This window comes from Dama dama, chromosome 10 (genome assembly GCF_033118175.1).
Source record: "Dama dama isolate Ldn47 chromosome 10, ASM3311817v1, whole genome shotgun sequence".
In the NCBI taxonomy this organism is placed as follows: Eukaryota; Metazoa; Chordata; class Mammalia; order Artiodactyla; family Cervidae; genus Dama; species Dama dama.
The window spans coordinates 19,815,288-19,840,046 of record NC_083690.1 but is presented as its reverse complement, the minus strand read 5'-3'; the positions used below and the strand labels follow the sequence as shown (position 1 = coordinate 19,840,046).

The 24,759-nt window shown below is 41.3% G+C and overlaps 2 protein-coding genes across 6 annotated transcripts in view; one reads left to right on the top strand and one right to left on the bottom strand.

The window, feature by feature from the left end:
* The window catches only part of DNAH3 (dynein axonemal heavy chain 3), a 240,635-nt gene extending 229,442 nt beyond the window's left edge, over positions 1 to 11,193 (top strand). Inside the window, exons 60-62 of the mRNA XM_061152967.1 lie at positions 238 to 442; positions 1,388 to 1,525; positions 7,634 to 11,193. Of these exons, the coding sequence (XP_061008950.1) occupies positions 238 to 442; positions 1,388 to 1,525; positions 7,634 to 7,987 (697 nt within the window). The 3' untranslated portion in view covers positions 7,988 to 11,193. The remainder of the gene's footprint in view (positions 1 to 237; positions 443 to 1,387; positions 1,526 to 7,633) is intronic.
* A 430-nt stretch (positions 11,194 to 11,623) lies between these two features.
* The window catches only part of LYRM1 (LYR motif containing 1), a 34,210-nt gene continuing 21,074 nt past the window's right edge, over positions 11,624 to 24,759 (bottom strand). For 3 of the 5 annotated variants that reach the window (XM_061152985.1, XM_061152981.1, XM_061152982.1), the window contains 3 exons: positions 19,215 to 19,376; positions 15,184 to 15,276; positions 11,624 to 12,253 (listed from right to left, as the gene is read on the bottom strand). In XM_061152985.1, the coding sequence (XP_061008968.1) occupies positions 12,137 to 12,253; positions 15,184 to 15,276; positions 19,215 to 19,373 (369 nt within the window). In that variant the 5' untranslated portion in view covers positions 19,374 to 19,376 and the 3' untranslated portion in view covers positions 11,624 to 12,136. Of the gene's footprint in view, positions 12,254 to 15,183; positions 15,277 to 19,214; positions 19,377 to 21,090; positions 22,957 to 24,759 lie in introns of those variants that run through there. The other 2 variants (XM_061152984.1, XM_061152983.1) reach the window with 2 other exon arrangements.

Here is a 24,759-nt window from a genome sequence, read left to right as displayed (position 1 = left end):
ATCCCATTAAAAATAATTTGTGTTTACATATAGAAAAATCTAGAAAGCTATACATCAGAGTTATCTTTGGGTGGTGAGAGAGTGGGTGATTTAATTTTTTCTCATCTTTACAATTCTTCTCTCATGAATGTATATATCTGACTTTTTAAAGGGAGAAGTAAAAGGAGGCTTGGAGGCAGTGCACTTGGGGTAGAATGAGGTCCGTGAGAGCCAGGCTGAGCCTCCTTTTTCTTGCAGATTGACAGAAGTGGTCCACAGAAGCCTCATCGATCTGGGCCGGGCAATTAAAGGGCAGGTTCTGATGTCCTCAGAGCTGGAGGATGTCTTCAGTAGCATGCTTGTGGGTAAAGTGCCAGCCATGTGGATGGCAAAGTCCTACCCATCACTGAAGCCCCTGGGAGGCTATGTGGCTGACCTGCTGGCCCGCCTGGCCTTCTTCCAGGTACCTCGGAGTCAGGGCAACTGGGCACCTGGGATTCTCATTCAGGTGGAGAGGACATTCTGCAATATGACAGATTAGAGGTGGAAGGGGATAGGGTAGCCACAGAGCATCCTGGATTGAGCACCTACTTACTGGAAACTCTTACTGGGGTTGAAGACAGGAGGGAGGCTTTCAAAGTCCTTGAAAAGTTTATAGCCTATAAAGGCAGGAATAGGAACAAGAATAAATGCTACAAACCAGTGTCTCATGGGCTACATACAGCTCATGGGCTAACAGATAGACTTGGTTTGGCTACCTGGTAATTTAAAAATCTGAGGGCTTCCCTGGTGGCTCAGTGGTAAAGAATCTGCCTGTCAATGAAGGAGACAGTGGATGATCCCTGATCCAGGAAGAGCCCACATGCAGTTGGAGCAACTAAACCCATGCACCACAACTACTGATGCTCAAGCACCCTAGAGCCTGTGCTCCTCAACTACAGAGTAGCACCTGCTTGCTGCAACTAGAGGAAAGTTTGTGCAGCAATGAAAATGAATACAATTTTTAAAATATTAAAAAAAAAGAAAACTTTGAGCTAGCATATAAATACTGGATTATTACATATAAAAATACAGATGTTTGTCCTGCAAAAAAAGGAAGACCTGAATCAATGGACCTGCATACCTGTTTGGCAACTACTGCTGGAGCTGAGTAGCTGCTGCTTAGTTTAGACAAGACATATATTCTCTACTGCTATAGTCCCTCCCACTCTCTACTGTATCTCTGACACCAGCTTGCACCACTGCTTTTTACTTCAAAGTGGGAAAATATAAGATAAACTACAAAGTCTGCCTGTTTCCAGAAAAATGAGAAAAAGCCTATTTCTTTATGGGACTCATTTTTATTATTGCCTTTGAACTATCTCTGATGTATTATTGATTCTGCATTTTTATTTCTGTGGTTCTCCAGGATTGGATTGACAATGGACCTCCTGTGGTCTTCTGGATCTCTGGATTCTACTTTACACAGTCTTTTTTGACAGGTGTCTCTCAGAATTATGCTCGGAAATACACCATCCCCATTGACCACATTGGATTTGAGTTTGAGGTAGGGGCATTTTACAGTACAACAGCTCAAAGGGGCAACCAGAGAAAGCAGTGTTGTCCATTTCCTTGAGTCCAAACATTTAGATGTGTTAAGGTTCAAATACTTCTGAGATGATGCAAATAAGTATTTAGCATGACTTAAAGTAGCTCCAAGGAGAAGGAAAGGGCAACCCACTCCAGTATTTTTACCTGGAGAATCCCAGGGACGGGAGGAGCCTGGTGGGCTGCCGTCTAAGGGGTCGCACAGAGTCAGATACGACTGAAGCGACTTAGCAGCAGTAGCAGCAGCAGCAAAGTAGCTCCAAGTTATCCCCAACAGAATCAGAGGATTCCCAATGCTTTGTCTCTTGTGTATATAAAAAAAGAATCTTTCCAGAGGAGAACTCTGCCACAGCTGTACCAAGAATAATGAAAGCATATTCTATACTGTCTATTCAACATGGTGGACTTTTCATTTGGAAGGATGTTAAAGGTCTTGTGTAGGGCTTTGCTTAAAGTCAAAGGATGCCAATAGTCAAGAATCACCCAATCCATGTTTGGAGAGAAAGGAGTAAGACAGACTTTAATAGAGCATTGTAGAATTTTAAATTTTATGGAAAGATCCTTTGAGATCATTTCATCCAGACGTCACAAAATAATTGCCTTAGATATTAATTTAGTTTATAAATGAACTTGATTGGCCTTTGTTGTTGTTGTTGTTCAGTCACTAAGTTGTGTCTGACTCTTAGGCACCCCATGGATGCACATCTGGTTTTCCTGTCCTTCACCACCTCCCAGAGATTGCTCAAACTCATGTCCATTAAGTCAGTGATGCCATCCAATCATCTCGTCCTCGTCATCCCCTTCTCCTCCTGCCTTCAATCTTTCCCACCATCAAGGTCTTTTGTAATGAGTCTGTTCTTTGTATCAGATGGCCAAAGTATTGGAGCTTCAGCTTCAGCATCAGTCCTTCCATTGAATATTCAGGGTTAATTTCCTTTAGGATTCACTGATTTGATCTCCTTGCAGTCCAAGGGAGTCTCAAGCGTCTTCTCCAACACCACAGTTCAAAAGCATCAATTCTTTGGCGCTCAGCCTTCTTTATGGTCCAACTCTCACATCCATACATGAATACTGGAAAAACCATAGCTCTGACTATGTGGACCTTTGTTGGAAAGGTAATGTCTCTGCTTTTTAATATGCTATTTAGGTTTGTCAAATCTTTCTTCCAAGGAGCAAGCGTCTTTTAATTTCATGGCTGCTCTCACCATCTGCATTGAGTCTGGAGCCCAAGAAAATAAAGTCTGTCACTGTTTCCACTGTTTCCCCAACTATCTGCCATGAATTGATAGGACCAAAAGCCATGATCTTACTTTTTTGAATACTGAATTTTAAGCCAGGTTTTTCGCTCTCCTCTTTCACTTTCATCAAGAGGCTCTTCAGTTCCTCTTTGCTTTCTACCATAAGGGTGGTGTCATCTGCACATCTGAGGTTATTGATATTTCTCCTGGCAATCTTGATTCCAGCTTGTGCTTCATCCAGTCCGGCATTTTGCATGATGAACTCTACATATATGTTAAATAAGCAGGGTGACAATACACAGCCTTGACATACTCCTTTCCCTATTTTGAACCAGTTTGTTGTTCCATGTCTGGGTCTTCTTGACCTACATAGGTTTCTCTGGAAGAAGGTAAGGGGGTCTGGCATTATCATCTCTTTAAGAATTTTCCACTGTTTGTTGTGACCCACACAAAGGCTTTAGCATAGTCAATGAAGCAGATGTTTTTCTGAATCTTGCTTTTTTGATGATCCAATAGATGCTGGCTATTTGATCTCTGGCTCCTCTGCCATTTCTAAATCTAGCTTGAACATCTGTAAGTTCTTAGTTCACGTACTGTTGAAGCCTACCCTGGAGAATTTTGAGCATTACTTTGCTAGCATGTGAGATGAGTGCAGATGTGTGGTAGTTTGAACATTATTTGCCATTGCACTTCTTTGGGATTGGAATGAAAATTGACCTTTCCAATTCTGTAGCCACTGTTGAGTTATCCAAATTTGCTGACATATTCAGTGTAGCACTTTCACAGCATCATCTTTTAGGATTTGAAACAGCTCAGGTGGAATTCCAGCGCCTTCTCTAGCTTGGTTCATAGTGATGCTTCCTAACGTTCACTTGACTACACACTCCCAAGATGTCTGGCTCTAGGTGAATGATCACACCATCGTGGTTATGTGGGTCATGAAGATCATTTTTGTCTAGTTCTTCTGTGTATTCTTGCCACCACTTCTTAGTATCTTCTGCTTTAGTTAGGTCTATACTATTTCTGTCCTTTATTGTGCCCATCTTTGCATGAACTGTTCCCTTGGTATCTCTAATTTTCTTGAAGAGATCTCTCGTCTTTCTCATTCTATTGTTTTCGTCTATTTCTTTGCATTGATCACTGAGGAAGGCTTTTTTTTTTAATCTCTCCTTGCTATTCTTTGGAACTCTGCATTCAGATGGGTATATCTTTCCTTTTCTCCTTTGCCTTTCACTTCCCTTCTTTTCTCAGCTATCCGTAAGGCCTCCTCAGACAACCATTTTGCCTTTTTGCATTTCTTCTTCTTGGGGATGACTTTGATCACCACCTCCTGTACAGTGTTACAAACCTCTGTCCATAGTTCTTCAAGCACTCTATCAGATCTATTCTTGAATCTATCAGATCTATTCTTGAATCTATATCTTGAATCTATTTGTCACTTCCACTGTATAATCATAAGGGATTTGATTTAGGTCATACTTGAATGGCCTTGTGGTTTTCCCTACTTTCTTCAATTTAAGCCTGAATTTTGCAATAAGTTCATCATCTGAGCCACTGTCAGCTCTCGGTCTTGTTTTTGCTGACTGTATAGAGCCTCTCCATCTTTGGCTGCAAAGAATATAACCAATCTGATTTCAGTATTGATCATCTGGTGATGTCTATGTGTTAAGTCATTTCTTGTGTTGCTGAAAGAGGGTGCTTCCTATGACCAGTGCATTCTCTTGGCAAAACTGCTAGCCTTGCCCTGCTTTATTTTGTACTCCAAGGCCAAACTTGCCTGTTCCCCCAGATATCTCTTGACTTTATACTTTTGCATTCCAGTCCTGTATGATGAAAAGGACATCTTTTTTTTTTTTTTTTTTTTTTTTTTTGGTGTTAGTTCTAAAAGGTCTTATAGGTCTTCATAGAACCATTCAACTTCAGCTTCTTTGGCACTGGTGGTTGGTGCATAGACTTGGATTACTGTGATACTGAATGGTTTGCCTTGGAAACAAACAGAAATCATTCTTTCATTCTTGAGACTGCACCCAAGTACTGCATTTCATACTCTTTCGTTGACTATGCGGGCTACTCTATTTCTTCTGAGGAATTCTTGCCCACAGTAGTAGATATAATGGTCATCTGAATTAAATTTGCCCATTCCGGTCCATTTTAGTTCACTGATTCCTAAAATGTCAGTGTTCACTCTTGCCATCTCCAATTTACCTTGATTCATGGACCTAGCATTCCAGGTTCCTATACAGTATTGTTCTTTACAGCATCAGACTTTACTTTGAACACCAGACACATTCACAACTGGGCATTTTTTCCACTTTGGCTCAAATTCTTCACTCCTTATGGAACTGTTTCTCTGATCTTCTTCAGTAGCCTATTGGGCACCTACTGACCTGGGGATTTCATCTTTCAATGTTATATCTTTTTGCCTTTTCATACACTCATGGTGTTTGAAAGGTTGTGGCTGCGAGCCATGTGTTACCCTGGGATTCATGACATCGGAGAGGATTTCAGTCCAGGGCCAGAGACAAGTCTTGACTACTTGGAGCTTTTTGTGTGGCAAAGTTTCATTAAAGTATAATAGAGATAGGGAAAGCTTCTGACATAGACATCAGACGGGGACAGAAAGAGTGCCTGCTTGCTAGTTTTTAGCAAGGCATTTTATGTCTGTTAGTTAGCAAGTTTCTAATCTGAAGAGAGACACCTCAAGTCTGAGGGAGTCTCACCAGGCCCCTCTCCCACAATATACATTTTGAGATAGAATGGCTCAAGGTGAGTCATCCCCCAGCCATAAAGTAATTGACATGAATACTGGTTTGTTGAGTCATTATCAGCCCAAGCATTGAAGGAAAAAAAAAAAAAAAGGTTAGTCTTAGGTGGAACCAATTTGAGGAAAGGCAAATTCCAAAGCAAAAACATAGTTTCATTAACATAGCTTAAGAAAAACATTTCCATAATAAAGAAATGGTTAGCTCAAGGTCTGAGAAAAGTTAAGTTCAGGTGTTGTCAACAGAGAAGGGAAAGAAGTCTGCCACTCGCAGTTTGTTTTCTCCTACAGCTTGGGGACCTCTTATGGAGGCTGTTACCACCCTCAGGTTCTCAAGGCAAGAATACTGAAGTGGTTTACCATTCCCTTCTCCAGTGGACCATGTTTTGTCAGAACTCCCCACCATGACCCATCCGTCTTGGGTGGCCCTACAAGGCATGACTCATAGTTTCATTGAGTTAGACAAGGCTGTGATCCATGTGATCAGTTTGGCTAGTTTTCTGTGATTGTGGTTTTCATTCTGTCTGCCCTCTGATGAATGAGGGTAACAGGCTTGTGGAAGCTTCCTAATGGGAGGGGCTGGCTGTGGAGAAAACTGGGTCTTGCTTTGGTAGGTGGGGCCATGCTCAGTAAATCTTTAATTTTCTGCTGATGGGGGGGCGGGGACAACACAGTGTGTTCCCTCCCTGTGGTTTGGCCTGAGGCCACACCATGGTAGGGGTAATGGCGGTAATGGTGACCTCCTTCAAAAGGACTTATTGCCAGCACACCACAGCTCCCAGGACTGTTGTAGTCAGTGCCCTTGACCTCATGGCAGGCCACTGTTAACTCACGCCTCTGCCGGAGACTCCTGGACACTCACAGGCATGTTTGGCTCAGTCTCTTGTGAGGTAACTGTTCCTTTCTCCTGGGTTTGGGTGCACACAAGGTTTTGTTTGTGCCCTCCAAGTGTCTGTTTCCCCAGTCCTGTGGAATTTCTGTAATCAAATCCCACCGGCCTTCAAAGTCGAATTCCCGGGGGTTCTCAGTCCTTTTGCTGGATCCCCAGGTTGGGAAATCTGTTGTGGGCCCTAGAACTTTTACAACAGTGTGAGAACTTCTTTGGTGTAACTGTTCTCCAGTTTGTGGGTCGTCTGTTCGATGGCTCTATAGTGGAGCTAATGGCGACCTCCTGCAAAAGGACTTAGGCCACATACCACACCTCCCAGGTTTGCTGCTGCCAGAGCCCCTGTCCCCACAGCAGGCCACTGCTGACCTGTGCCTCCGCAGGAGAACACACAAACACTCAAAGGCAGGTCTGGCTCAGTCTCTTGTGGGGGGTCACTGCTCCTTTCCCTTGGTCCTGGTGCATACAGGGTTGTTTGTACCCTCCAAGCATCTCTGGCAGGTCTGAGGTTTGATTCTAAATGTGATTTTGCCCCTTCTACCAGCTTGTCAGGGCCTCTCCTTTGCCCTTGGATGTGGCATGTTTTGTTTTTGTTTTGTTCTTTTTGGTGGGACACTACATTCTCCTGTCGATGGTTGTTCAGCAGCTAGTTATGATTTTGGTGTTCTTCCAAGAGAAGATGAGCACACGTCCTTCTACTCCACAACCTTAAAGAAGTTTATCAGCTCTGAATCTAAACAATGGTATGCTGGGGCTGGCTCATACTAACTCACCAGAGCCAGTTACAGGTGGTTGTTAAATAATGGATACACTGAAATTGATCATGGTGGGGCTCTTTACACCACAGAAATTGACAGAAACTAAAAAAGTTTTACTTTTTCTACTACAGAACTATTTTACCAGCATGCAGCTGAATCTAACCCCTCACTTTACAGATCCATATTCAGAAAGGGGAAAGATTATACAAGGTCACTAAGCTAGGTAATAGTTAAGGTGGCCTCCTGGTTCTTGCTGACTGGAAATCAGACATGGCCCACGTAGCATGTAGGAATATTATCAGAGAAGTCTCAGTGTCCTGGGAGACAGACAGTAAAGCCAGTTTTTACCTTTTCGGTCTCTTAATGCTGCCTCATTTAGGAAAATGGCAGGTAACAATGGAACTCACAGCTTCCTGTCTTTCAGGTAACCACACAAGAAACAGTCATGGAGAGTAACCCAGAAGATGGGGCCTACATAAAAGGACTCTTCTTAGAAGGTGCCCGCTGGGACAGGAAAAAGATGCAGATCGGGGAGTCTTTCCCCAAAATCCTCTATGATCCATTGCCCATCATTTGGCTGAAACCTGGGGAAAGTGCAATGTTTCTGCATCAGAACATTTATGTGTGTCCAGTCTACAAAACAAGTGCCCGGAGAGGTACCCTCTCCACAACAGGGCACTCCACCAACTATGTCCTATCCATTGAACTCCCAACTGACAGGCCTCAGAAGCACTGGATAAACCGAGGAGTAGCCTCTCTGTGCCAGCTAGATAATTGATGGCATGTGTTTCAACACAAAATAAAGAGTATCATTCTTGACTGAAATATAGCTTTCCTTTCTTGAGAGTCACATGGTATGATGATGATCACCAGGGAAGCCCCAATGATGGTGACAATTATATTAATGGAGCACTTGCTATGATCTAGTATTTTAGAGCAGTCCTATAAAGTAGGTTAATTATCCTTACTTTATGGGTGCAGAAACCAAGATATAGAGAAAGTAATATTTCTCCAAGTCAGGTAGTTACTAAAATAGTGGAGCCTAGTTTTGAATACAGGCAATACGATTCTTCAGCCTAGACCTTGAGTCATGTGGCTAAGCGCCCTGATTTTTTTTTTCCTATTATTTTGCCATAACTGTCACTGAATTTTAATTGCTTCTCTCCTAGTCTGTTAGATAGCATCACCAACTCAATGGACATGAATTTGATCAAACTCTGGAGATAGTGAAGGACAGGGAAGCCTGGTGTGCTGCAGTCCATGGTGTTGCAAAGAGTCAGACACGACTTAGTGACTGAATTATAATCACTGTTGTCTCCATTCCAGTGATGCAAAAATGGAGGCTTAGAAAAGTAACTAGTTCAATTTTACAGCTAGCCAGTGGTAGAACTGGACCCCCAATTCTTCTTCACTAGCTTACACAGATGGGTAGAAATTTCAGGAAGAAAGGAGACATGGGAGAACCATTATTTGTTGCTTACCATGGGCTTCCCTTGTAGCTCTGTCGGTAAAGAAACTGCCTTCAGTGCAGGCAGACCCAGGTTCGATCCCTGGGTTGGGAAGATCCCCTGGAGAAGGAAATGGCAACCCACTCCAGTATCCTTGCCTGGAAAATCTCATGGACAGAGGAGCCTGGTGGACTGCAGTCCATGGGGTCGCAAAGAATCGGGCATGACTGAGCGACCAACATGGTTTATCCTTGAGCTTTTAGATATCTTGCCTGTTCCTATGATTGTTTTCCCCTGTAGAAGCTCAGGAAAACTAAGTATCTTGCCTATGATCACCCCATTCTTTCACCCTGAGGAGCCAGGTTTTGAGCCAAGATCTTTCTGGCTCTAGAACCCATTCATTTTTCACTGCTTCATGCTGCCTCCTTATTGAGGACTTGGGTATATTGTGATGTGGAATTTTAGAGATGTGTAGTTCCAACAACCATGTCCAAGAAATTTCTAGTTTATCGCTGTTTCTTCCCAGGGCCAGCTGGAAGAGACTCCCAAAGGAGATAAAAACAAAATTCTTGATGTATTCTCAACTAACTCTCATGTAGCTCTTTGGCTCTAAATAGCTACTTCCAAGGCATTCCATTGGTCAGCTCATAGATGAGAAAAGACATAAGACTTCTTGAGTCTTAATGTGTCTGGCCTGGCTCCCCAGCTTCTACACTAGAAGAAATGTTCTGACTTGGACTGTTTTTCTTGAACAAAGCTTCTGAGAACCACATAAACATATTTCAGAAAACTTGTTTCTTTATGGGAACGTGGAGTCAATCAAATTATAATTGAGGATTCTGAATTCTGAGGTCGGCAAATCATCTAATTGATCCTAAGTGCAAAAGCAGGGTGGGGCTGGGGGGGGGTGGTGGTGTGGTTCTCCAAATCTTGCCAGTGGGCAACAAAGAGTGAGGAGGAGATACTTTTTCTCAGCTCTAAGTATGTGGTTCAAAAGATATTTTTTTAAAGAAAAGTAACTTTTTCTAATGGAGGGAAAAAAAATCAGAATTAACAGATAGCTAGAACTGCCATATTGTCTATTATTCCAAATAGATTGTTAAGTCATATGAGATGGAAAGGTGGTCAGGAACCCAAATCCCTGAAATCTTGGACTGGTTGAGGTAAGTCAGACTGCAAACTATAAGGCAGCAAAGAGGTTGCTAAAAGGACAACTGAAATTCAATTATAGTTATCTAACTCCAGCTTCAGCAGCAAAAAGCTGATGGAGGCAGGGACTGTTTCATTCCTCAGCGGTCAAGGGACAGAATGTTTGTATGTGATGGATTAAATTTTTGTAATTTAAAAAAAATTCCCTCTGGGAAAGTGCAGTAGGTTCTTCAAAAGTCCTGGTGAATTAGAGGCTGGAACTCTGGAGCAGAAATGGCCAGAGATCAGCTCCGTGAGAAGCTGTAGGCCCTGTCTATAAATAGCTCAGCAGATGACATCAGACAAACCTTGTCACCAAGCTAGTTCTTTCTCTCTAAAAATATGGCTCTTGAGTAAATAGTTTTCAGTCCTTGTCAGCCTTGGAAGAAAATGTCATTAAAAGAGGGGGTGTAGGGGATGCTTCCAAAAGACCAAAGAAGGAGATTTAATAGGGGGTAGAAGAGAAAGTGAAAAAGTTATTATAAACAAGTAGGTTTCATGGAAAGTTGGGGAGGAAATTATGATTTTGTGTAACAGAGTATGCATCTTTGCAAAGGCAGGTAGGCATATATAATTCACATTTAGCTTAAGATTCCTGGCACACAGAAGGTACTTAGAGGTTAACTAGCAATTTGATGGACTTTCATTTTGGAGGAGTCCTTCCATTTTGGAGGAAGGATGATTTCTACTTCTCATAGAGTAAGATAAAAATTGCATATTCAAAATCACCTTGAATTACTTAGAAAGGGATCATGATGGGGACAGCAAGTCATGTTTCACTAAGTTCAGCACAGCTAGTTTTTCCTCCACCCCAAGAACAGGTCATTGTTTCATTGACTGACCACCAGATAAAGTAGCTGGCTTGAATTCACAGGCTTTATATTGTTTTAGAAACACTTAACTTTAAACATTAGAACCACCTCTTGGTAGGGAAATACTTCCACAGTGAGATGAGACAGAAAGAGACTGACTGATGGAACAGCATATTGATGTCTCCGAAGTCAAGTTAGGCTGGGGTATGTGCTCACTGAATGTGGAGTGGCCAACACGCCAACCAACACATTTACATTTCTCTCTCTTCATCAAAGGCCTATAGCTATATTTTTATTAAATATGTACATGCTATATCTCTATTGACACAGTATTATATTTGCTCTCAATGTTATTGACAAACCCTGCAATATTTACTTAACCTGAGCATGAAAAAGTATGCTCCTGCTCACAGGAATATATTTGAAGCTGAAATACATATACTTTAAATTAGAGACTCTGTGTGACTAGGGAATCCTAAACTAGGTATGGGCAGGAAGTTATCAACTACTGCTTCTGAGGGTCACAAGGCCGTTTTGGTAAATGGTACAGAGAGACCAAAATAAATAGAGATTTTTCTTTATTGGTGATTACCCATCCCCTCTGGAGGTAAGAGGGAATGACACTGATATACAAATGACCTGCCATGGGAATCTCACCTGTATCTACACATGCAAGGGAATAAGTTCTTTGTGTTTTGATCTCTACTTGTTCCATTTCTGTTTGGACATAATTTGAAAGCCAGCTTAGCTCTTGTACTTCCTAATTATGTTATGATAAAATTCTGAATGCAGTATGAATTTCTAGTGAGCCTTTCAGGTCTTAGGTGTATCCAAAGTAATCACAGGCTTTAAGATAAACTAAATATATGCATTTACCTAAGATAGGCACTTTTGTGTATGTGTACATCTGGGGCAGAGATGTGTCTCATAAAATTTGAGTGAAAAACCATGATTGATCCAAAGATGCACTTTTTAAGGGAATTTTATCTGGAAATGGGACGTTCCAAAAGACAACAAAGCACACACAAAAAGTCCACTTTTAAGTAAATATATAACTTGGAAAAAAAAAAAAGGCCTAAAAATATTCTGAGGGGTAGTGTATAATTCTAAAGTAGCCATGAGAACTTCCATCAACTGGCTAATTTCTTCATATCAGCTGGCATGTCTGGTGATTGGCATTCCCTTGAAAGCTTTTGTCACCCTTCAGTCTTCTGCCCACAGGCCTTAGTTTTGTTTCCAAGTGGTGCTTCAGTGAGGATATGAGGTCCATGACCTCTAAGGTTAGTGTTTATCTCATCAGGCAGCAAGATCCTGAAAACTGTAGTGATGTGCATCATTCGGACAGTACCAATATTTCAGAGGTTTTAAGAAGATAATTGGATTTTTGTCCCTAATCAAGAAGAATTTTGTTAACTAGTTTATAGTCAAGGCCTAGTTGGCTTATCATTCTCAGAAAAAAAAAAAAAACTTTATTCTGAGTTAGGAAACTTCATCATGAGATTTGAGATATATTGGTTTGGAAAATTTCCTCAGTTTCTCCTGGCTTCGAAGTCCCCGGCCTCGTAGTGGGGTAAGGCCCATGGGAGGCAGATGAATCTGAATAATAAGAATAATGACAATATTAAAAATTACAGGACTTCCCTGGTGGCACAGTGCATAAGAATCTGCCTGTCAATGCAGGGGACATGGGTTTGATCCCTGGTCCGGGAGCAGCTAAGCCTGTGTGCCACAGCAACTGAAGCTGTGTGCCCTACAGCCCTCACACCACAAATACGGAGCCTGTGTGCTGCAACTACTGTAGCCCCAGCTCCCTAGAGTCTGTGTTTCACAACAAGAGAAGTCACTGCAATGAGAAGCCCATGCACTGCAACGAAGAGTAGCCACTGCTTGCTGCAATAGAGAAAGCCCACACAAAAGCAATGAAGACCCAGCACAACCAAAAACAAACAAATAAATAAAGCTAATGAAAGAATTACAATCATTGCAGCAGCTTATATTCACCAAAGATTTACTAGGTACTATGCTCTCTGCTAAGTGCTAACTCTATGTTGTTTTTCAGTTGTTAAGTCATCTCCAACTCTTTGCAACCCCATGAACTCTGGGAGATAGTGAAGGACAGGAAAGCATATCAGGCTTTCCTGTCCTTCACTATCTCCCAGAGTTGGCTCAAACTCATGTTCATTGACTGATGACGCCATCCAACCATCTCGTCCTCTGTCACCCACTTCTCCTGCCCTCAATCCTTCCCAGCATCAGGCTATTTTCCAATGAGTCAGCTCTTTGCATCAGGGTCAAAGTATTGGAGCTTCAGCTTCAGCGTCAGTACTTCCAATGAATATTCAGTGTTGATTTCTCTTAGGATTGACTGGTTGGATCTCCTTGCAGTCCAAGGGACTTTCAAGAGTCTTCTCCAGCACCACAGCTCAAAAGCAATTCTTTGGCGCTCAGCCTTCTTTACGGTCCAACTCACACATCCATACATGACTACTGGAAAAAACATAGCTTTGACTATATGGACCTTTGTCAGTAAAGTCACGTCTCTGCTTTTTAATACGCTATCTAGGTTTGTCATAGCTTTTCTTCCCAAGGAGCAAGCATCTTTTAATTTCATGGCTGCAGTCACCATCCATAGTGATTTTAGAGCCTAAGAAAATAAAATCTGCCACTGTTCCCATTTTTTTCCCATTCTATTTGCCATGAAGTGATGGAATCATATGCCATGATCTTAGCTTTTTGAATGCTGAGTTTTAAGTCAGCTTTTTCATTCACTCTTCTCTTTCACCTTCATCAAGAGGCTCTTTAGTTCCTCTTTGCTTTCTGCCATTATGGTAGTATCATCTGCATATCTGAGGTTGTTGATATTTCTCGAAGCAATCCTGGTTCCAGCTTGTGACTGATCCTGCCTGGCATTTCACATGATGTACTCTGCATATAGTTAAATAAGCAGGGTAACAATATACAGCCTTGACGTACTCCTTTCCCAATTTCGAATCAGTCTGCTGTTCCATGTCTGGTTCTAACTGTTGTAAGGTGGTCTGTTAATCCCATCTCTTGAAGAATTTTCTAGTTTGTTGTGATCCACGCAGTCAAAGGCTTTAACATAGTCAATGAAGCATGGGTGTTAGCAATTTGATCTCTGATTCCTCTGCTATTTCTAAATCCAGTTGGTACATCCAGCTTGTAACTCTGTACTGATTCATTATTCCTTATAGTCCTTATATACATTAATTCTCAATATAATCTCACAAAGAATATTCTAATATTCACAGATGAGAAAATGGAGGCTCAAAAGGTTGAATAACTTGCTCATGATTATATATTAAGTGGTAGAACCAGGATTTGAATCCTGATCTGTCTGACTCCAAAGCTTGTGCTTTTCTTTGCCCTATTTCCTGCATGGAGAGGAAAAACCACAGATCATACAGTGAAACGAGAGTCCAAAGAAGGTGAGGGAAAAGTGTGTATACAAACTTGTTCTGTGCAGAGTGAAAAACTGGACCAACATAAATGTCCAGTGAAAGGGTACTAGTTAAATTATGGCATATTCTTACAAAAGGATACAATGCATCCATTTTAAAAGATGGAAGCAGAGATATGCAAAAAAGGGAAGTAAAATAAATAGGCAATAACAGTATGCCTAGGTTCCCATGTACTTTAAGAAAATGTATGTACACGAGTATAGAAAAAAAGAATAAAAGGATTATTACCAAACTATAAGGCTGAGTCAATAAAATATAAAATTGCTGTTTTTGTAGGTCAAGAGTAGAATATTGGCAATTTCATACAGTCCAACTTAAAAGTTGTAGTGGTCACTCCCACAGGGTGAGAATTTTTGACAATTTTCACTGTCTTATGCATTCCTTTAAAGTTTGAATTTTATTTGTTGTTTAAAAAAATTATTTATTTAAATTTGTCTGTGCTGGGTCTTCAGTGCTGCATGTGGGCTACTCTCTAGTTGTGGTGCACGGGCTTCTCACTGTGGTGGCATCTCCACTTGCAGAGCACGGGCTCTAGGGCACCCAGGTGTAGTAGTTGCAGCTCGAAGGCTCTAGAGTGAGGGCTCAGTAGTTGTGATGTACGAGCTTAGTTGCCTTGTGGCATGTAGAATATTCCTGGATCAGGGATTGAACCCATGTCCCCCACATTGGCAGGTGGATTCTTAACCACTGGGCAACCAGGGAAATCCTGAATTTTATTTTTTTATTAACAATAAACCTGTTTTTTAAAATAATAGAAATAAAAATCTTTCCATAAAAAAGGTAAAAGTTAGAAAACTATATAAACGTGAGCTGGATTTCCTTTCCATTTAGGGGAAAGTTGTACAAGTAGGAGAAGTCAGGCATCCACTGACATTTTAGCTTGTTGTAATGGGTTGGTGGCCATGCAAGCATAACTTATTTCCAACATGCCTCCTACAGGGGTTCTAGGCTTTTCGGCAAACACAAGCCCTCTTGGTATATATTCTTGGAAATAACTGGGTGGACAAGGATAGGTACACACCACATGTTAACTGAAGTCACACTTACTGGCCTTGGATAAGGAATCTGGTAATGTAGTCCAATTTCAATCCTGGCTGTGCATTCATCTATACACTGTTTAATCAGGTCTGTGTCTGTGAGCTAGTAAAAGGGAAAAAGAGGTGAGATTGTTAGCGTCTTTCCAATGCTACATAAAGTAGAGGTACACATTTTCTTAAACTTTTCAGTTCATCAGCCACTAAATTAAATATTGGTCATTTGAAAAATCAAAAACAATTTAAGATTTCCTGTGGATTAAACTTTAAAAAATCATTTAGCTACTATAAGCACATAGTAAAAATAATTCAAATAATACAAAAGGGTGTAATGTAAAACAAAATCTTCTTCTTCTTCCTGTTTCTCAATTCCCCTTCTCAGAGACAATAATTAGAAGTTTGTTTTTCCAGGGATATTCTATGCATATATAAGTATAATTCTATAATACCTAGTAGTTTTTCTTACAAAAATGAAACCTCTGAACCCTGCTTTTTCACAAACAATTTGAAGTTCCTTCTATATTTACATGTATAGAACTGCTTTATTCTTTTTAACAGCTGCACAAAATACCAACATATGACTGCATTATAATTTAACCAATCTTCCACCAATGGACATTTAGGTTATTTTCAATCTTTCGCCATTTTAAACAATGGATCTCGTATTTTTAACTCTTACCGATAGTCCCTGCAGATTCAAATTACCCTCTAAGAGGTTGTACCAATTTATATTCCTATGAACAATCCATAAATTATATTCCTACCAACAAAGAACGAGAGTGCTTCTTCATACCCTCCCCGTGTTCATCAAGTGTTTCAGCAACTGCTGTCGAGACACCCCCTGAGTAAGATATTGGAAAATGATCCACCTTCTATTTTGAACTGTAAACTGTTTGCTCATTACTGAGGAGAAGAAATGACCTTTGAAATTTCCAAACAGTTAAACTGTGGTAGTCCAATTCAAGTAAAGGAATAACAAGTTCATTCTGAAAACAGAAAGCCAGGAAGTAGATGAGGAGACAATGTATCGAGGATGGAAAATGACTCAACACATGACTCTACCAACAGTCTGAAAGTGGGCTTCAAAGCAGAGCTGGGTTGCATGAGACCCAGACGACACCCACAGTGAAGCCTGGGCTACCATGGCTTGCAAATTCCAAGGGTGTTCCTGTCCTGTGGTCCTCTTGGAGCACAGAAAAGTTCTAGGACCTGCAATGCATAAAAAGAACCACAGCTGAGTCCCTTGGGACAGAGGCTCAGCTTTCTGACCGCTGTATTTCTCAGAAGCTACTTTTCTGATTGTCTACCTTGGGGGAAGATTTCCATGTTCTCATTTGCCTATTGGGATTCAGAGCAATTAATGAAATACATTTGGGTTATTATTAAGCTCTTATAGCAAGTGAGGTTACAGGAGACTACTTAGGTCTACATGAGGGATTAGGGAGAAAGAAGCCCCTAATAAAGATATGGGGACTGAGGGCTTCTAGGGCTCCGGCTGTCCATCTAAACAAGCTGGATTAGAGTTCTCCAAATTCAGTCATTCAGAGGCTGCCTGCGTGATTTTGTCATCTCCACAACTACCTATACTAATATTAAACTTTCTCTTTAAATGGACTCTGTAAGTACAGTACTTGCAAAATTATCTGATGTTATGCTTCCTTTCTAAAACATGGTAAAACAGTACATATTTTAAAATAAAAAACCCATGTACCTCCCCCAACACAACAACATTATCTCACTCATGTACTGGCACATTCACCTCTCTCTGGCTTGTACCACACTGGGCCAATTCAAGCAGAGGCAAATGAAGGATTATTATTGCCTTAACTGAAAGCTCAAAGGGTATTGAGTAGTCCTTAGGTGATTGAACCTGCAAAGCTTTACTGGTCACATACTACTATGATAGCCCCTTTCCCAGGTTAGACACCGTGAGGCCATGGTACCTGCCTTCAGCTATCAAGGATGTTACCTGCGCAGAACAAATCTGATACATGAAGCTACAGAAAAGGCACAATGGTACACAGTCAGCAGGGCAATGACTGCAGACTGCTATACAGGAATTCAGAGTAGGTGGTCATCATGGGGTTGGTTGAGGGCAGAGGACTTGAGGAAGACTTCCTGGAGAAGATCAATTGAAGCAAAGTATTTGTAAGTGCTCATAAATTTAGTGACAACCACAGACAGGGCCATGAGATATACTAGAAAGGTATAAGAAACTGTCTATGTGCTCAAAGAACTGACAATCTGGTTAAGCAGACCACCAACATAAATGAAACAAATAAGGAAAAAAAATTATGACTGACTAATTAGGGAAGGGTATAGGTCAGTGGTCCACAAAGTTTTTGATCATCTACTTCTTTCAATAAAAAAACTTCTGAGCCCTGAGAATTCCATGGTGGTTCAGTGGTTAGGACTTTCACTGCCGTGTCCCAGGAAACTAAGGTACTACAAGCCACAGTGTGGCAAAAAAAAAAAAAAAAAAAAAGAAAAAAAAAATCCTGAGCCCATAGCTTCCATATGTGTATTTATAAATTTATTAAACTATTAATAATTCAGTAATATATATATGTAATAGACATTTTTAAAGGAGCAATAAAAATAAATAGAAACAGCACTTATAATATTTTATTTCTATTTCTCAAAGGACTATTCAGGACCTCAGGGGGTACACACACACTGATGTGGTATGCATGGTCTATGCTAAAAGCAGAAAAAGTTTGGGGAAGTTGGAGGATGGTCAGAAGAGAGGAAAGGAGTTTCACAAGCAGGTTGGTATTAAAAGCATGCAGGCTTCAGGGATTATGAGAAGGGGAGGATGTTATAGATTGGGAGGGTTTCTTAGGTAGCACTTAACTCCAGTGGTAATTTTACACTTCTTTCCATCTAACTCTGAAACATCTTTCAGGGACCCTGTCTTGGTTTTGCTCAGTTATATCCCTGATGTCTAGTCTGATGTTTGGAACATGGTAGACACTTAGCTACTTGTTGAATAAAACAATGAGAGCAAAGGGTCACGAAGTAGTGGCAGAAGCTATAGCAGAAATGGGCAAAATGGGAAAGTGAGGTGTTCTTGTGGAAAGATGAATTCTGCTTTGGGCTATTATGCTTGTGGTGAGTTCCTACAGGGGCTGATGAGAGACCAAGATATGGGATCTGGAGTCATGGTCTTTGGGCCTCTGTATAAAGGGATGACCTTCAGAGGACCCTTATAGCTGGTGGGAGAGTGTGTGAAAAAGACAGGGCAGAAAGGAGACTGAGACAGGGTAAGAGAGGGAAAAGTAAAGACAGTAGATTATCAGGAAGTTTCACAAAGTGAACAGTGACAACACTGAATCCATGAGATCAACAAGAAAGAGGCAAGAAAAGTCAGGAGCTGAAAACATCTTTCCACGCTTAGAGCCAAACAGTATTCCCAAGAAGCTGACAGATAATACTTTATGGTTTGTCAAATCAAGCCTCTTAGAATGGTTTTTGGCTCCCTGGTATTTGGGTTCAGCTAGCTAATGGAGGCACTATTTTACCCAATTCTGAGGTCCCAAAGGGCAAAGCCTCTCTGCTAGCCAAAGAGGCTTGAGTTCAAAGCTAAGTTATGAAGGGAACCTTTGCCTTAATCCTATTCTCTTTCCTCTGAATGGGTTTATATTTGGAAGCTCTGAATAGCTTATGAATTGAAAAAGCCAAACACAACTCTGAGCACTTCCTGTGGGAGTGACCAACAACAGGCACAGTATGTGAGGAACCAATCCTACTCCGAAAATTCTCACTGGACTGATGTAGGTCACCTGGCTCACGCAGTCTTCTCAGGATGCTGAGCCACTTACCAGCTGGACTGAGACTTGAAGAAAGTGAAGAGAGAACCCAGGCTGGGCTCTGTTTTCCAGTGGTTGGTAAGCCAGCGAGGTTGTGCCTCTGGCCCCTTCTTGCTCCACATTCTGCCCCTCTAATTTGTGCTCCTCAGTCCTCTCAACTATAGGATAGCAAAGAAATGAACAAACGCCACAAGAATTGCTCTCCTCCTTGCAATCTCCAACGGGGCCTACTCACATTTTTGTTTTTTTGGAACAGCGTTCTGGCTTCATTTAATATGTACTGTTTTTCTTTAATGGTGTCTTCCATCTGCCCTGATGCAGCCTGCCATTTCCTCGCAAGCCTGAAAATTCTGCGGTAGAGGCCAAGAACTTCTTGTCGTGTTGCCATTGTCATCTTCTGACCCACCAAAATAGAAGGGAGGATAATTTGCATAAAAATTCAGTTTGACAGTAAGCAGTACAGCAGCTGTACATTTAAAAAAATCAAGCTCTTTAATTAGTCTAGAAAATAACTGCTCTTTCTCAACAGATATGTTTGGTAACATTACCAGAATGGTGCTGTATGAATATCAGCAATCTCTTAGACAGCCTTGTACATCATCCCTTAGTTGAAGGTTGTTCAACCTTGCTGTTTGCCATGATGACTATTTTTATGAATATGACAAAACAAAAATGCACATTTAATGTTCTTTAAACCAGTACATTCTTTCCCAGAATATCTTAGAAATGGTGCTTTTAGTGTATATACTGGTAAAATTACATTACTAACTTGAGTGCACAGGAGAAGGCACATTTTGAATAACTGAATTTTCTAGTTATGTGAGAACTTGAATTTAATGCAGGGTTGTAAACTGAAGTGCCTCTGGGGCCAAGCAGGCAACAAAATGAGGAAATTTGGCTAGTGGGGACAGTGGCCAACTAGAGAAGATGCGCCCCCTTGAAACAGAACAGTTGCTACTCAGTCCCGGCCAGCTATTCTCATGTAGAATTGAGGGCCTAAGGGTGCCAGGTTTCCTGACAGCTTCACAATAGGTGGCAGTCAAGATGTTTAAAATAAGAAATTTCAAAAAACACAGTATTTATTTTTGAAAATGCAAGTACCAAGAGGGCCAAATAAAATGAGTCTGCAGGCTCAATTCCACTTGTCAGGTTGCAATCTTTTTTAGTTCATCATAATCTTGTTGAAAATATTTCTCAAAATTGTTGGTCTACTTCCTTCCTTCCTTGTCCACATAAGAACTGTATAATAACTACAACTGAAAATCTTTCTGATGACTGAAAATCTTGTGGCCCCTCTGAGTTTTCACTCTGAAATACATCAGTTTTAATTTCAGAGGATTTGGCTAAGGGAACCAACCCAAGTATATTCCTGAAAGTTAGCAGCATTTTTAAAAATTAAATTCCTGTTAAAGTCATTTTTATTATAAAATATTTCAGATATACAAAATATATAGTTAATAACATAATTAACAGTCATATGTTCATAAAGAACCTTAAAGAATAAATTGTATATATAGTCAAAACTCCACTGTACCCCTTCCAAATCAAATTTCCTCTCGTCTCCCCTAGAAGGAATCACTATCCTGAATTTGTTTACCTTTCTCACATTTTGGGCTTCCCCGATAGCTCAGTTGGTAAAAGAATCCGCCTGCAATGCAGGAGACCCTGGTTTGATTCCTGGGTCAGGAAGATCTGCTGAAGAAGGGACAGGCTACCCACTCCAGTATCCTGGCCTAGAGAATTCCATGGACTGTATAGTCCACGGGGTCAGAGAGTCAGACACGACTGAGTGACTTTCACTTCACTTCTCACATATAGCTTTATGCTTAACATAATATTGCTTAGCCAGTTAAAATTTTTATATATATGAGGTATTATATCCTTCCACTTGCCTTTTTTGCTCATACTTGTACAATTCATCCATATCCTGTAGCTGTGGTTCATATATTCTAACTACTGCAATTCAGTCCACTGCATGAAGCTATCCCAACATACTTGTCTATTCTCCTACTGATGGACACTGAATTTTTTCCCCTTCCCTCTCTGTTTTACTTATGCAAAAACTTCAGCCTGTTTTTTTTTTTTTTTTTTAAATAATTTTATTTATTTACTTATGGTTGTGCTGGGTCTTTGTTGCTGTGTGGGCTTTTCTCTAGACTGGCAAATGGGGGCTGCTCTCTAGTTGTGGTTCATGAGCTTCTCATCGCGTGGCTTCTCTTGTTCTGGAGCACTGGCTCTAGGGCACACAGTCTTCAATAGCTGCCACATGTGGGCTCAGTAGTTTCAGCTCCCGGGCTCTTGAGAATGTCTCAACAGTTCTGGTGCACAGGCTGAGTTGCTCTACTGCATGTAGGATCTTCCTGGACCAGGGATCAAACCCGTATCTCCTGCATTGGCAGGTGGACTCTACCACTGAGCCTCAGCCTATTTCCTTACTGTTAACTTCTACATCTAAAAGAAATTCAGGGATCTTGGGCAAGATGGCACAGTGGGAAGACCCTGAGCTCACCTCTACAGGAACACCAAAATTGCAACTATTGATGAGAAAGCCTGGAATATAACAGAAAAGATCTCCTACAGCTAAATATATAAAGAAGGAATCACAGTGAAATGGGTAGGAGGGGTGGAGCTGTGGTATAGTCAAGATCCATACCCCTAAGTGGATGACCCACAAACAGAAGAATAATTACAATTGCAGAAGTTCTCAAGAAGCAATAGCTCCAAGCTCCACATCAGGTTCCTCAGGTTGGGAGTCTGGCACAAGGAAGACAAGCCCCTAGAATGACTGGCTTTGAAAGTCAGAGAGGCTTACTTTTTAGAGATCCAGAGAGCGGTGGCATATGGAGACTATTCTTAAAGGGTACATACAGACTATCACATGGGCAGAAGCAGTAATGTGAAGAAGCCTAGGTCAGACCCACATGCTGATCTTGAAGAGTCTTCTGGAAAGACAAGAGGCAACTGGAGCTCATCCTGGAGTCATAGAAACTGATGGCAAGTGTTTTGGGGGGCTTGTTTCACTACGTGGACCTATTGCTGGCAAGCATCACTTTGAAATTCTTCCTCTAGCTTATTCGACATCAACCAGACATCACCAACCTGTCTGGGATGCCTCAGGCCAAGTAGCTGGCTGAGCAAAGACACACCCCACCAACCACCAAACAAGCTGCTGAAGACTCCCTGAACCCACAGCCATCTCAGGACATGGTTCTATCCACAAAAGGGCCAGGAACTTGCCCCACACACCGCACACACTAGCCCCAGGACTTCCAAGACCCTGCGGCCAACCCTGAAGGGACATTTGGGCTTAGCTCTGCCTACCAGTGGGGCAACACCAGCCTCAGGGCCACTATAGCCCTGAAGCCTGCCATGGCAGGGCCCAACCCACCTACCATCAGGCCAGCACCAGGCGCAGAATCCCTAGGCCACCACCACCAAGCCAGTATCAGCTCTGAGACATGCTGGGACCTTTAGAGCCAGCTGCCCCAGGATCAGGCCTCATCTACCAGCAGCCAACACAAGTTTTGGGACACCCTGTGCCCTGTAACCAGCTGTGTCAGGAATCAGCTGCACCCATCAGCAGGCAGATGCTAGGCTGGGGAACCATGACGCTGCAAACACCCACCCCAGAACCTGGCTCTACCCACCAATGAGTCAGCATTAGCCCTGCGGCCCCTCATGATTTTATAGCCAGCGGTCTCATGACCCAGTCCCACCAGTCAGCAGTGGGCAGTATCAGAACAAGTTAGGGCCTAACAAGCAGTTAGATAAGGGGTCAGCCATGCCTACCAGACTGCCCACAGTAGTCAGCCCACCATAACTGAAGGACCCATGCAGTTCACCTAGGGGGTACCCCTTGAGCATATAGTTCTCATGACAAGATAAGGGTATGGTGGCAGGATGCACAGAATGTTTCCTACAAAAGACCATTTTTCCAAGGTTGGGAAATGAAATCAATCTACCAGATATATAGACGTAAAAATGGCAAATTAGGCAAAATTAGATGATAGAGGAACATGTTCCAAATGAAGGGATAAGATAAAACCCTAGAAGAAAAACTCAGTGAAGTAGAAATAGGCATTTACCCAATAAAGAGTTCAAGGTAATAAACATAAACATGATCAAAGAACATGGGAGAAGAATGGATAAACAGAGTGAGAAGTTAGACGTTTTTAACAAAGAGAAAATATAAGGAAAGAGTTAGAAAATATAAAGAAAACCAAATAGAGACAGAGTGTAATAACTGAAATAAAAGACACAGTAATGTAAATCACTGAAGGTGAACAGAAAAAGAATTAAGAATAAAAAGAAATCTAGGAGACATTTAGGAAAACAACAAGCACACTAACATTCACAATAAAAGGATCCTAGAAGAAGAGAGAAAGAGAGAGAGAGAAAGGGCCAGAGAACGTATCTGAAGATATAATAGCTGAAAATTCCTCTAGCATGGGCAAGGAACCAGATGGACAGGTCCAGGAAGCAGAGTCCCAAATAGGATCAACCTGAGGAAGGCCACACAAAGACACACTGCAATTAAAATGGCAAAAATTAAAGACAAAGAGAATATTAAAAGCAGCAAGGGAAAACTAACAAGTTACCTACAAGGGAATGCCCATAAGACTATTGGCTGACTTTTCAGCAGAAACTCTGCAGGCCAGAAAGGAGTGGCATAATATGTTAGTATTTAGAGGGATGAATGGGAAAAACCTACAGCCAAGAATATTCTACCTGGAAAGATTTTCATTCAGATTTGCTGGAAAGATCAAAAATTTTATAAAGAAGCAAAAGCTAAAAGGGTTCAGCTTAGTTTAGAAGATGTTAAGAGAACTTCTCTAAGTGAAAAATAAGGCCACAACTAGAAACATAAAAATTACAAAAGGTAAAAAGCTCACTGGTAAAGGCAAATATATAGTAAAGGTAGTAAATCAACTACATACAAAGCTAGTAAGAAGGTTAAAAGACAAAAGGAATAAACTCATCTATGTTTGCAATAAGTACATAAGGGATATACAAAACAAAAAGTTGTAAAATATGATGTCAAAAACAGTAATCATTGGGGAGGGAAGTAAAAATGCAGGGTTATTAACTGCATCTGAAATTAAAAGATCAGCAATTTTCTAAAATTAATTAATTTATTTTAATTGGAGGCTAATTACAATATTGTTGTGGTTTTGCCATACATTGGCATGAATCAGCCAAGGGTGTACATGTGTTCTACATCCTGAACCCCCCTCCCCCCCCCTCCCCCCCCCCCCCTCCCTATCCCATCCCTCAGGGTCATCCCAGTGTACCAGCCCTGAGTACCCTGTCTCATGTATCAAACCTGGACTGGTAATCTATTCCACAAATGATAATATACATGTTTCAATGCTATACTCTCAAATCATCCCACCCTTGCCTTCTCCTACAGAGTCCAAAAGTCTGTTCTGTACATCTGTGTCTCTTTTGCTGTCTCAGATATAGGGTCATCGTTAGCATCTTTCTAAATTCCATATATATGCATTAATATACTGTATTGGTATTTTTCTTTCTGACTTACTTCACTCTGTATAATAGGCTCGTTTCATCCACCTCATTAGAACTGATTCAAATGCGTTCTTTTTAATAGCTGAGTAATATTCCATTGTGTATATATACCACAGCTTTCTTATCCGTTCGTCTGCCAGTGGACATCTAGGTTGCTTCTATGTCCTGGCTATTGTAAACAGTGCTGCGATGAATATTGGGGTACATGTGTCTATTTCAATCCTGGTTTCCTCAGTGTGTATGCTCAGCAGTGG